Here is a 14,357-nt window from a genome sequence, read left to right on the forward strand (position 1 = left end):
CCATCAGTCTATCCTATCCTATCCTATCCTATCCTATCCTATCCTATCCTATCCTATCCGAGAACTGTGGGAGAGGAACACTGAAACATCCATAGCCACGAGCAAGTGAAATGATAACACAACACAGATGTCAGTCCTGTTGCGGGGAACAAAAGCATAAGCAGCTAGTGTGTAGCCAAACGAGGCCCTTCAGACTCTTTAATCTCGTCTCTCTCCTGGGTTTGTTTGTTTTGTCCAAATTGCTGCCTGGTAGACCCCATCAACCCCTGTGCCACCGTTGCCACGGCAATAAAAAAGCCACATGAGTGCTGAGGAGGCTTTGGAAGCTACTCAGCATGTCTCCTTCATCTGCTCCACCCAACAAAAGGGCCGACCTCAGCGGGCCAGCTCAGCGTCCGTCAGGTCCGTCCACACCCGTCATGCTCAGATCTTGTTCGCTCCACAGAGGAGCCATTAAACCCGTTCCACCACCTCAGTCTTCGCATTGACCCAACAAGGCAATTACATTCAGTGCTCTGATAGCTGTCTGCACTTGAAAGGGAGGTCACAGCCTATAAACGGTTTAAGGAGGCCACTGATGTGACATACCTTGCCAGAAAGATGGAATTGTGGAGGAAATTCTCAAAAACTTTCAAGAAGACGCGGTCATCCTTCTCACGGTCCTTCTCTTCTGGTGTCTTCTGGCAAGCACAGCACATGACCTTTTCTGGCCCTGCTAGGTCTGACTTGGTGGGCTTTGTGTTTTCTTCCATGTCTGTGAGCTCCGACGCTGGGATCCGGATTGGGATCTTCAAGTCTGTTGAAGAAAATATGAAATGAAAAGCCAGGACAAAAGAGTGTTTAGCAAGGGTGGGATTCAACCTTACCAATTACAATGACCAGCTTTTTGTTTTGGCAAGCTAAAGCTCTTCCAGGACATTGTCCTCTTTTAACTGTGCATTAATATTAGTTTTAAAAAAACAAATAATGTTTGTATGATGCAAGAAAGACTGAGTGGCCTTCGCTACCAGTGACATTGCTTTTGCATTGTGCTTTAATGTACTGGATCCTCACTATAGTAGCTTCATATCATTCTTCTACTTGATCCACTCGCACTAAACATCTTTTTTAAGTAATTGGAAAGGTTTGAAAGGTCAGAGAATAAAGACACATTGGCTGTTTATTAGAATAATTAGGAGTGCAGACCTTTGGAGCAGTAGTCATGTTGGTAGAGCTCCCTATCCTCAGCTTGCCGCTGCCAGCGGACCAGGTAGTAAGTGAGATTACCGTTGGGCAAAAGTGGAGGTGACCACTTTACCACCAGCTTTGTTGAGGAATTACCATATGCACGGGCATCTTTAGGCACAGTCGGCACTGTACCGGGGCAAAGACATGACATTATTTTTATGTCGTTCATGTGTTTACATAGTTGCGCAACAATAATAATGTAAAACTGAAGCCAGAACCAAAACTGACTGCCACACTTACACGATGGGCGTGTGCGAATGTAAATGATGTCACTCTTTGCTCCAGTGGCATCTTTGTCGCTCTCTTGCAGGGTGATGGCCTTCACAAAAATAGCATACTGAGTCCAAGGCTTGAGGTGCTGGAGTCTGACATTTGGGTCATTGTTATTATCTTTAGGAAGATCCACATCCACCATGTGCCAGCTATTTGAGCCACAGCCATCCTGGCCATCAAACTCAGTGATGTTCTGGAAAGGACTGTAAAAAATACATTAAAAAAAAGAATTTCATTAAAAAAAAAAAAAAAGACCATTGACATGAAAGTAAGACACTAAATGACTTAATGCTCAGAGGCTAATAATAAGCCTTTGTGTACTCACGATTCCTTGTAGTAAACGATGAAGCTGATAAGGGTTCCATTTTTGGGCGGCTGGTAGCGCTCCCATGTCAGACTGATCACATGGCTGGATGTAATATTGGATTTGAATTTCAAGATATGGCTTTCACCTGTCACGGCAGAGGGCCCCCCGGTGAGATATATGTATAAAGTAAAAACATGTGCACAAGCTGAATGAGTGAATGAATGTGGACCAAAAATTCACACGAATTTACTCACAATTGGCTCTTTCGCCATTGTTGCGGAAATCCCCTTCCTCTGGCTTCACAGCTATGCCAGTTTTATCCCACATCATGTAGATCTCAGACATGCAGAGTTTGGGGTTCTGACGGAAGAATAGACGTCCGTTGCTAATAGTCAGGTTGTGCTCAGTCCAGTTCCACAAGTACTTCAGATTCTGATTGTTGATGGCGGAGAATGAATACATGCTGGGAAAAAAGATCAAAAGACTGTAAGAAACACCTCGTATAGTCTCCATCAAAAAAAAAACATCAAGTGTTTCACAGGCTATAACGTGCCCCTAAATGTTGCTCAAGGAGCTTTTTTTTGCCACCTGGTGGTCCCACTAAGGACCAGCAGATGTGGATATTATGGCCTCGGCTTTGTGTGTCTCCCTGAAAACAGGCCTCTATTACTGCAGAAGAGGACATAAAACAGAAACAGTGTCACGCCAACACTTTTAGCTCTACCAGTCCAAGTAACACAGATGAACACCTCCAGAGGGAAAGGAATGCCTGCCACCCTCAACAGCATTCCTCGGTGAAACTTAACCCTGGGAGAAATGATAACAAGAAGGGCGACAGGCTTTCCCATGACCCCTTTGGCCATCACTAAAAAAAACTTTCACTCGTATCTTGGACTAGTGTTAATATCACAGTGAAGACCCTAATGGACTGTACATTTAACTTTGTTTAAATCTTACTGAAAATGTATTATCATCGTTAATATTATTATTAATTCATCTCTTCATTGACCTATTGTGCTAAATTACAGTAACATATTAATTTTTGCACTCTACTGGAACAGATGATAATAATAATAATAATAATAATAACAATAATAATAATAATAATAACAACATACTGAGTCATTTTATCTCGTTTCCCTTTAAGGTCACTTTCCATTTAAGCCAACGTTAGTCTGATTGGCTGATTCTGGTGGGCGGAGCTTTATAACCATATTAGCCACAGCTGTTACCTCAGGCATCATACAGACCCAAGAGTGCAAAAAAACCCCAAAAACCTGAGATTTTGTCTTTCAGGCATATATTTGTATGGAAGTCTACCCCATTATTTGAAACTTATCATAACAGCTCTCTTTAGACCAGCAAAGTCAAACATATTTTAAAGGCCCGCATACAGCCTGATCCTAAGTGGGCCGGATGAGTGAAACTTGCATTCCTGTCAGTACAAAGAAGTTCATCTACACATCTAATCTCTGACATATCTTAACATAAGATATAGAGATGCAATTTCAACAACACATCTCAGTTTTTACATGATAAATAACAGATCACAGAAAATGTTGTACTAGCTTGCAGCCCAGACTTTCTTGTATTTCCTGTAAGCATAGTTTTTGTTGATTGATGAACATTTTCTTTTTTAAAACTGAAATTTCTATAGACAGTGGAAAAAAGGAACTTTTTCTGTCATTTAATTCTTTAACTAACACCTGACTATTTTGATAAGGTATAAATGGCCGTGGGGAAGGTCTTTATTGGCAGAAAAAGCTATAAAACATATAAAAATACAATGGTAAGTCAAAAAACTTATACTCTCCTTCATATCCGGGCTGATTCTGGTGTTATGTTTAGCGCTCCTGCTTCAGACTGAGTTGTTCTAACTTGATTTGTATTGTTTAACTTCCTTGTCTGTAAAATATGTGTTGCCTTAGTAGCCACAGTCACTTATCTAGCCTTTGTGCATGACATTTTATAAGGATATTGCGATATCTGTGAAAAGTGTTGCAAAAAGCATTCTTATCAACAAGAGGTTAGTTTGACATCTATGGATCTAAAACAGTATGCTTGCTGCTTGGCTCCGATCCACTCATGTCCTCTAATTCCCTCTCGCTTCGCACATGCACGCTACCACAGCCTAAAAGTGCAGACGAGCCTTACTTGTCGATGAGTTCCTGCCCCTTGATGTAACGTAGGCTCTTGAGGAAGGACAGCGATCCAAGAGCGTCCGAGTGTCGAATCTTAACATAGCCCGTCACTGTCTGGATCAATCCCATGAATCTCTCAAGCTCGGGGGCTATATTATCTAAGGACAAGAGATTCAACAAAGAAAAACGAAACACATTTGGTCACACAAAAATACAAAAAAACTATGAAAAAAAAATCTATTGCTACTGTGATAACCAATTTGGTCTTGATCCAAATCTGCCAATGAACACCTAATGGATTAATCTTTATCATATACAGGGATTGCCTTTGAGCCACTCTATCAACTGAACAAATAAACAGCATTATACCATAATGTGATAATTGGGTTAGAGTGCAAAAAAGCACATGTGATGTTGTTCCACCCGGCCCTTCTGCTTTTACTATACCTCTAAACATAATAAATGTAGGGAAGTCAAGTGCAACAAGCTGTAGTATAGTGAGTGCAGAGAGTAAAAGTTTACTTTCAAGTACCTGGCCAAGTTAAATAATTCACTGGCTCACACTCATCATTGTAAGTGTACAAAGCTATAGTCTGCTTAGTTGCAGCATAGCAGTGTAGTGAAGTCCATATCAAAATGTAAAGTACATGTGCTTCTAAGAGGAATGTTCAGAGTTGAACTCACTTCCACGGCGGATATTGATGTCCAGATTGCCGTCGATGACGGTGCAGTCCTGCAGGAACTCGGCAGCATTCACAGAATCGATGACAGTGGATCTGCAGACCTTATCGCACGGGCCATTACAAGCACTGCATAGCATACTGTATAAAGAAGAAGTAAACAAAGGGGTGATTGAGCAAGAAGAGCCATGTGAAAAAACTAAACAAAAAAAACAAACAAAGTATCAGAAATACAGAGAAAAACTTTTGTGAATTTTTTCTACCACGCCCTGAAAAAAATTTGCTCACTCCCCAGCTCCCAAGCATTCCAGAGAATTCATGCAAATAATTTCAGTGCATGATACAAGGTCACCTCTCACACGGAGAGTTTAATCTTTTATGGGCCCTTGACTGAACTCGGTTTCGTGAGAGAGTGACTCATTGTGTTGACCTCAGAGACAGAACAGCAGTCGTACAGCCAAAAAAATATCCGGCAGCAGAAAGGCTGCATGGAAACTTTACAGACAGACAAATCAGAAAGGGACAAGACGGGACAAAAAGGGGTTTTTTCCCTCTCTCTCTCTTTTGAGATATATATATATATATATATATATATATCTCCTTGGTTGGGAGATGTTAAGTACAGGAAGTTTTAGGACACTCAAGCCAAGTCTCTTCTTAATACCTTTATTTGCTAGCCTGTAAAATCTACCAGTGGCAAGTGTTGAGCACATTTTACACTTTCTAAGTAGTCTGGGAAAAACCTTGAAACATTAATAGCCCGCATACTCTAAAACCTCTGGCACTTCCAGTTTTGCAGAAAGGAAGTTTTTGAAGAGCCGAGGTCAGGTGAAGTTCAGCTGAAGGATACTTCATGCAAATAGATTCATTATGCCTAAGTGCACAGTGCTTTAGTGTATGTGGGCACTGCAGAATAAACATGCATCTACTTCAGAAACAATACCAAGACCTGTGGCTCTCCCTTTGATAGCAGTCAGGTTATAACCCTTACAAATTCAAATACAGAGTATTAATAATGAGAGGCAAGCCTGGAAAACACTTAATATAATGTGAATGTATTTACTTTAACACATATGTTACCATGGCATTTCCAAATGATCAGGGCCTAAAGTAAGAATGAAGGATTCATCTTTACCGATTACTCTCGTTACGTGTGAAGCCAGAGGGACAGTCGAGCATACACTCTCCGTCATGGATGACAAAGTGAAAATCGCTGGCCAGATGCACTTGAGCACACAGGTCCATGGTAATGCAGCGCCAGCCCTCAAACTTGTAGGTGCCCGGGGGACAGTGTGGGACACACCGACCCTCGTGGTAGTAGTGGAGGCAGGCGGAGCAGGCCATGTCGTTGTTGGGTTCGGTGCAGCTACCGAGGCACTGGCTGTGGCAACACTCCCCCTTGTCTGTACAGGCAAGCCTACACTGCTTCGGGCAAACTGACAGAGACAGAGAAAGACACGGTAAGTAAGTGTCAGACATATAGAATCGCTTGAGAAGACCCTAAACAAAGAAAGTATGCAAGGATAATGCTGTTCCATATAAACAGGTTAAGAAGAGTCGGTGTGCAGTCTCTGCAGAAAGCATCATTCCATCCATATACATGGAAAGCTGGATGTAGGAAGAGAAATAGCAAGACACCCAATGAAAAAACAAAAAAACAGAGCAATGACAATAGCTTAAGTTAGACACCGCATTAAAAGGAGGAGCTAAGGAGGAAATATTTTCCAAAGTGGTCTGCAAAGGCCTTATATGAATGGATGTGCAGAAGGGGATTAGCTTTACCATCACCACACTGTAGCCGAGCTTGACTTCTTGGGCCTGCTGTGCTTGGTTTTAGGCAAGAACAATGCATTCTTTTACTTTCAAATATTCTGTCATGGTGGAAGAGAATCACACCCTTTCTATTACAGCGTCTAACAAAGAATCACTTCCCACAGAAAATGATTGTGCAGGGTGTTTTGAATTAAGCTCCAGCACCATGAATAATAGTCACTGTTTTCTGGGCATCACTCAGAAACCAAACAGCAAACAATATGTTATCAATAAAGCGCGGCATTTTCCCATTGCTTGGAAGGACAGACGGTTAGTCAGATTTATCTGACTGAGCTTGAAACGGCACGGTTAATATATGAGTCGTCATCACTAGAGAATAAGTGTTTCCAAGTCCAAACTTTGATGCAGGAAAGACTACAGTTATGAGAAAGTACTCATTCAGCTAAGAACACACTACAAAACCCGATCTTTGCTTGTATGTAGTCTTCCTAAGTACTTATGTTAATCCCATCTGTCTTACTCTTAAATGAACAGTGACAGATGAAAACAGCAAAAGGGAAACGTCTGTTTTTAATGTTCAAAAGCATTTTTTTTTTTTTACTGTAGCCTATTCACAGAAAGTCTCCTCAGGAAAAACAGATGTAAAGAGAAGAAAGCAGACGTTTCCCACTGCTAGCTAATCATGAGACACAGGGGTGCCCTAGTTTTAGATGAGCCTACTTCCATAGACAAAACACCTGGACTGTGTGTGTCTGTGTCTGTGGGAATCTGTGTGGTTGTGAAAGGCCTGGTGACACTGTACTTTATACAAATAGCAGCTGAGGAGTCACTTGGCAAAAAAAAGCTGCCCTCTGTAACAGATAATAAATCTATTGTTTTTTGTTAATTATTTATTGCCGTTTCTTACATCTGCCATAGAAACTGTTTGCAAACAGCAGTGCTTTTTGCGGCCTCCACAGACGTGTGCTATTTAGATTTAAGAGAACATAGGGGTTTACCATTTATTGTTGTGCTTTTGACTACAAGACAAATTTCTTTACATGAGCAATAAAATCGAAATGAAGTGAAAAAATGAGGCAGAGCAACCGTGATTTCTCCATGCAGAGTCAGAGCTTAAAGAAAACACGCACACGCCATCAGTATGTTTTATGTGTTATTTTTATATCATTATTAAAATTTGCACAACCATGACAATACACAACTTATGTCATTCATATTGTTTCAGCCTTCCTCGTAACACAGGCCATTGTCTGAAAGAGTGCACATGTGTGTCCAACGTGTGAGCATGCATGTAGATATGTGAATATTTGTGTACGCTGCAGAAAAGGACTCTCTGCTCCGCTTGTTTATTTGATTTTAAATTAAAGGCAGGTTTGGGTGCATTGCGTTTCATTTGTGTTCAATTTGTTAATCAGTAAAGAAAATTAAACCCGTGTGTGGGGCTAATCTCTGGAAGGGTACTTCCCCTCGCTTCACAAAACATCTGTGCAGGTTAAAACGGTTCACGGTACAGATCAGCACTGCTGCGGAATAAATGCATACTCAGTCTGAGACTCTCATTTTTGCAAGGTTTCTCAAATACATCTTAGCAATATTCTTTGAAGGAGGTAATGCACACAGTTGTATGAAATCTCCATGACTAATTTATAGCTTCTTTAATAAACCTTTAGGTCTTTACCTGTGTTAAACTGATTGCAAAGAGGTGTTCTGATCATCATTGCAATGTGCAAGTAAAAGTATGTACACAGATATTCCATTTTAAATAAATAAATAAAGAAAAATAATCAATTTAGAATTCCCATTTTTCTTTTTCAAAATTTCCCTTCAGTTTAATATTTTTAAATTAATTACCAAAAATGAACAAATTTGTTTTTTCTTTTTAAAAAGCAAGAACCTATTCTCAGTAAGTGTTCTTATTATGGGCCACATATTTATTGTTTCAGTAGTTAACTACAAAAAAATAAAATAAATGTATTTGAACTACTGGAATCACTAAAATATGAATAAGTTATATGACCAGAAAGCTACTGAATAGTGTATTTAAATCATTAGTGTAATTACATGCCACATTATTTTTCGTAATCATAATTATAGCTCTATACTGCACCACCCCAACAAGTATTTGCATGATGACGTAAGTATAATACTTAGCGTGGGAAAGGCCATAATGCTATGCATATCTTCCTCTACGCACATTTTCTGTGATGACAGGAGTCGAGTGGCTCCTTCACAAACAGTATATTTTCACAAACAGTTAGTGTATCTAACTGTTTTGGATCCAATCCAGTACAAATACCAAAGATCTTTTTTTTTTTTTTAAACTACAGCATCAAATGCTGCACTCACATACTCGCATGTAGCAGCTATGATTTGATTAGAAACATGATGCTGAGACTAGTATGTCAGAGCCGGCCGACTGGTGCTGCACATTTAGTAAGAAAAAAAACACAGCGTGGCTTCATTACTTGGAATCCTACCAAAAGGGGGCAGCCAAAGCAAACTCTAATGAGCCTTATTGTAGGAGGCCGCCTTCTTTCTGCATCATTTTAAACGACTCCTCAATGAAGAAAAATCCCAAACATGCATACCTTCCTACAGAGGAAAGCAGACAGAGGCGGGGAGGGGGAGTAACTGTCTTAAATCCATATAAGTCGACCCGGTTTCACTGCGTGACCAAACAACCCGTGGTATCAAGGATACAATCCCCTATTTATAGATGGTCCTAATGCAGCCCTATTTCCACGCCGCTGCTCTCTACACATAGCTATGCTGGGTATTGTAGGTTTCCACTACTTCAAAGGAAAGGGACTACCTAACAAGGGGCTCCTCTTAAGATAAGTCGTCCTCATCCTTGTAGTCCCCCGGGTAAATGTTTAATATGAACTGGAATGCATCAGGAGCATCAGCAGGTCTGGATTTGACCCTTTTTGAGTACACACTGCATTAACTAACCTTTTCAAAACTTGCAAATCCCAGCCCCATCTCCCTGCAGAAAAGTCAAATTGCTGATTGTTGGGTTAGGGGACCTTATAATGTTGTTCCTCTCTCACAGTACTTACACAGCCCTCCTCCCTCCTTCTCTCTCCCTCAGCAAACACTATCTGGTCAAACATCGGAGCCAACCACCAGCCTACCCCTGCTGTTCACCAGACCGCTGCGACGCGAGGAGTGGCCAGGTTCATTTCATTAGTAGTAAACGGCACAACAATCCACACAGAGGAATCTCCTTCTGAGGAGCTGGCGAGGCCCTGGCTATAGTCACCATTAAATACAGCAGCAGGGGGAGGAAGCATCGCTAATAGGGAGACAGGCTGACAAGTTTAGTTTTTGTTCTAAAGGTATTATCCAGCTGCCGGGCTATGAGAAGAATCTGCAGAATGTTCCAGGCTACGGAGAATTCAACAAGGAGAATGTTAATCCCTAGTAACAACTTCCACAACTAGCTGCAAACACGATTACAGAGGAGTCAGAGGAGAGAAAATCTTACAGACATGGAAAAATGCAAATACAATATGAGAAAAATGTAGACATACAACAGATTTTATATGAAGTGCATTTGTCTCCCACCACCCATAGCCCCCTACTGAACCCACAGTACTCACCTCAACACTGTATGAACCAAAAAGCAGCTTTAAATCTTATAACAAATTGGTTCAATTTCAACACTGTTTGTTTTCAGGAGGGTGTGTGTGTGTGTGCGCGTGTGTGTGTCTGCCTGATGGGTGAGAAGGTTCAATGTTATTGGTTCAAACTGGTGCATTACTTTAGAGGAAGAGGATTGCAGTGCAGCAATTCTCCTCATCTGAATGCGAGTCGTGTCTTGTTTGCCGGAGAGCACACTGTGCAAGTAGACTACTACACTGTTTACACTGGAAGGCTGGTGACATGTTTACAGCCAGCTGGCCACTGCCACCTCTGAAGATGAAGTACGCGTGAAAATATAAGTAATGCGGTAAAATGTTACACTAATCCCAAACCAACCAGGTGCAGTCATGCCGAAACGTTCAAATTATCCAACAAACAATGTTTCATTCTTCAAGTCATTCTGCACATCAAAGTTCAGTGCATCTTCCCGGAGTCATTTAGAATAAGTGGGAAGACCGACAGACAGCTAGGAAATCATTCATTATTCACAGTGGGGCTCAGGGGAGAAGGAGGGGGTGGCGAATATAGGTGGGTAGGGTTTACACTGTTAGCTGTCTGCTGGACCAATAGCAGCTGGGAGGGGAGGTTCTTTTCCAGATGACTGACATGTTATTGAGTCTGGAGCAGAGATGGTAAACAAGTCCTCTCTTGAGCAGGCACTGGGAGGGGGAGTCGTAACCATAGTGATTAAGCATGACCTTTCCACAGATTTAGAGAAACCATAAGTTAAGGAAAAACCTGAACGGACCCTTTAGTGGAACATTCGGTAAATAACAAACCTGGCTCGGCTATGCTGAAGGTGGGACAAGCTTTCAGGATGTAATAGGTAACATTTAAACTGGCAGTGATTTTAAAGACGCATCAGTTTGAAACAAAACCATAAAAATACATTATAATTAACACAAAATGTGCGCTTTGAAAATATTGCACATTCATAAAAAAAACACAACCACCACATACTTTGCTGTGACTGCCTATGAAGGCTGTTAGGATAGAAGCCGTGCACATCAGGCGTCAATCACACCACCGGTGCTGCTTCACGTTATAAATGGGGCCGTAGCTTCATCAGGACATAATTAAATTTATCTCTATATCACCTCCATTTATGAAAGCATTCACTCGACTGCACGCTACAGTGATCCACTGCACTGTGGGGATGCACAGCCTCTGTGCACAGTCAAGGCATTTGAGCTCAGGTTACCAGCTCTGAGAGCAGAATGCAAGGTAGCTCAACTGTACAGTAGCAAACAGCAGGGCCTATCAGGGGCTGCTGCAGTCCAGATCCCAGGCTGACCCTCCCATCTCCCTGAGCTCAATCAGGCCACATCCTCATCCGGCAACCCGATCCTCCCCGGGAGCCCCCAGTGGATCACTCCAGACACTTGTTTGAACCACATCAGCCCGAGCGGCTGGAGAGAGGATGCTTCCTCCGCTCACAGCCAAAGGCAAACCGCATCAGAGATTCCAGTGCGGTCTCACTCCTACAGCGATAGAGTCTTAAGTGCTGGGACAATCTAATCTAAAGAGTTTTTTTTTTTTCTTTTTTAAATACTTTTTCAGGCAGACTGTGTCTGGCTGCGCACGTTCTGCAAGATCGACCGTTTCGCTGATCACAGGGGGTTTTGTTTGGAAGGGGAACGCTGCACGGCATCATGATGCGATTTTCTCGTGCAGACAGCTGGCTCAGATGAGCTTGCCTAAATCTCTGTTCGGGCCTGCGCACAAAGGTGTGTGTGAGCCCATTTCTCCCTGTCCCACTGATTCTGGGTCTTTTCCACTCCCATGCCCTCTAAAGAACAGCAATGTGTTTTTCACACAACTATGTGCTGGTCTGTGTGTTCAGGCATGCGTGGCATTTCCCCTCACTCGAGCTCAGTCACAACAACAACACACAGGCACGCGCACGCGCGCGTACACGCACACACACCTTCCTTAGGCCCTCGGGCCTTGGCCCAATCTGCAGCTGTTGTTGTTGTTGTTGTTGCTTTGTTGTTGATTGATTGCACCCACTAAAAAGACACAGGTATGCAGCACCATGTGTAAGAACTTTGTTTTTATCACTGCAGAGACAGAGGACGGCCTGAAAGCTATTAAAGTGCTAAAACAATGGAAAAAGTGAGTAAGAATATCCTTCAAAAGTGACATTTTACCACACAGATTAATATATTCTGCGCATTCGGATGTTACCAGGCAAAATCCTCGTTCCAACTAATCATTGAACAGTAAAAAGCCCAAACATTTAGTTAATCAAGGTCTTTATATTAAAGTTAGAGATGCACCCACGTTAAATAATTCGGTTTGAACACCATATCCTTCTTCTATCTTGTAATTCTAGCTTGAAGCAGTTAATGCATGGTTGACAGGACTGGTCAGTTATTCTCTTAGATGAGTGACAGAAAATTAATTGGCAACTGTTTCAATAACAAATACTGGTTTTAGTAATTTCCCCAGTTTCATTAGAAAAGAATATTAGATGGAAGTCAAATAGTGGGGCCTTTCCCTGTATCGAAGCTGACCTTTTGAATCCCTGTGGGCTTGACTTCTAGTCGACTAATAGTCCCACAGTCCCAGCTCATCACCCCTGGAGTGTTTTTTGTAGCCATGAAGATGAGCCTCTCCAGCAGCTCTCCAAATTATCCTCAAGACTCACATGTAGTGGTTGTCATGACTCAGAGGGGGAGTTCAAATTAACAGCACATTCAGCATTACTTTAGCTGCACTGACAAATCTAAAGAAAGCATTATTACAGATACTGACTGTGTGACTCGTACCTAATGGTTGGCAAGTAAGTGCTTCACCTGACATGTCTAAAGTTGATCTGGTCATGAAGAGTTCACAGAGATTTACAGAAATGTTTCAGCTGCGGGCACTGAACTTGACAAGCTAAATAAGGTGCTTAGATAGACATTAAGGATGGAAAGAGGAACTTTGGAGAGAAGTTGGGCATTTTTTCACAGGTTCTGAGGTGTTTCCTCTTACTAAAGGTGCCTTCTAAAAATACCTAACTTCCCAGATCTCTTTCATTAAATACAGTGCGTTTCCTGGCAGTCCTCTGTTGACTAACTGTTTTGCAAGCCGAGTGACTGGTCAGGGTTATTAAGAGCCTTCTACGCGTTGCACTGTAATCCCTCTTATTAAGTGATTGTCTTCATAGCTGTTAGTTACATGGATACACTGTAAGAGGAATCTTTGCAGATTTACTTCGCAACACTGGAAAAAAACAACATAGCTGGTCATATAAAATGAACAACTTGGTGCTTCTTTTGGCTCAGGCGCTGGATGTTTGCAGGCACAGTTATAACCTGGCTGTGTACCCACATGCCGCCAGACAGAACTTCCAGCCATACGGACCAATGTTGATTTTCAACATATTCCAACCCACTCCAATCTAAACTTTAATAAACACCTTTTAAAAAACACTCCTGAATTTTAGTGCTGCTTGTACAAGTTGCAATCAGGGAAATGTGTAACATCTTTAGTCCGCAGACAATCTTAGCCAATCATGATCGGAACATCAGAGAACAGTAACGGTTCTCATACCAGAGCATATTTCTGGTATTGACCATCGACAACTCTGACACACGGTGCCCAGACTTCATCCTGGTGCACCATCCGGCATACATTATCCCTGCTTGCATGACGTCTGGATTCAACATGACAAATCTTCATTTCACATCGACTTCAAAGAGGCCCTAATCCTGATTAAGCACAGCAACATTTGCCTTGAGCTAAAAAGCTGATGGGGATATGTTTGTGCTCATTGCAAGCACTCCCACCAGGTTAAAATGGAGATCTCTGCTAGCACTGAGGAGGCCATTAGTTGATTACTCCTCTGTGATAGCGAGAGGATGATAAAGCCTAAAATTGCTTGCAATTACATTCAATAAAAAGTTATACAACCCACATTAAAGCCTCTGTATGTCTGCAGACACTTTCTGGTTGTTGGCACACACAGGCAGACTGCAGTGTTGTTACTCTGCCCATCTCTTCAGTGCATCGCTCTCTTTTCTTTAGGATACACACCTCAGTATTTGGCACCTTAATGGAGCCAGCAATCCCAATAGTCGCTTCATGAATAACATCTGGGTTTAGGATTTCCTTTTTCCTCCCTTTGATGTCGTTATAGGAGCAAGATTCTTGAGTGTTCATGCACAGAAAAAAAAAAGGACAAGCACCAGAGTTTGGATGAAACACTCTCTTTATCTAGAGAGCCTGCACTGAGACTTAAGGCTAGGTCTTTCAAGTGTAATGGCCTGATAAGATACCACAGTCCCAGATGATGTCACAGTAAAACAGTATTGTACTGATCCA

General features: G+C 41.9%; 1 protein-coding gene across 1 annotated transcript in view; it reads right to left on the reverse strand.

The window, feature by feature from the left end:
• Window positions 1–14,357, reverse strand: part of igf1ra (insulin-like growth factor 1a receptor) — a 68,412-nt gene that overhangs the window by 13,452 nt on the left and 40,603 nt on the right. Inside the window, exons 3-10 of the mRNA XM_003440598.5 lie at window positions 5,764–6,064; window positions 4,633–4,769; window positions 3,962–4,106; window positions 2,062–2,270; window positions 1,826–1,952; window positions 1,468–1,703; window positions 1,186–1,353; window positions 589–796 (exon numbers count right to left, since the gene is read on the reverse strand). Of these exons, the coding sequence (XP_003440646.2) occupies window positions 589–796; window positions 1,186–1,353; window positions 1,468–1,703; window positions 1,826–1,952; window positions 2,062–2,270; window positions 3,962–4,106; window positions 4,633–4,769; window positions 5,764–6,064 (1,531 nt within the window). The remainder of the gene's footprint in view (window positions 1–588; window positions 797–1,185; window positions 1,354–1,467; window positions 1,704–1,825; window positions 1,953–2,061; window positions 2,271–3,961; window positions 4,107–4,632; window positions 4,770–5,763; window positions 6,065–14,357) is intronic.

This window comes from Oreochromis niloticus, linkage group LG7 (genome assembly GCF_001858045.2).
Source record: "Oreochromis niloticus isolate F11D_XX linkage group LG7, O_niloticus_UMD_NMBU, whole genome shotgun sequence".
Taxonomy (NCBI): Eukaryota; Metazoa; Chordata; class Actinopteri; order Cichliformes; family Cichlidae; genus Oreochromis; species Oreochromis niloticus.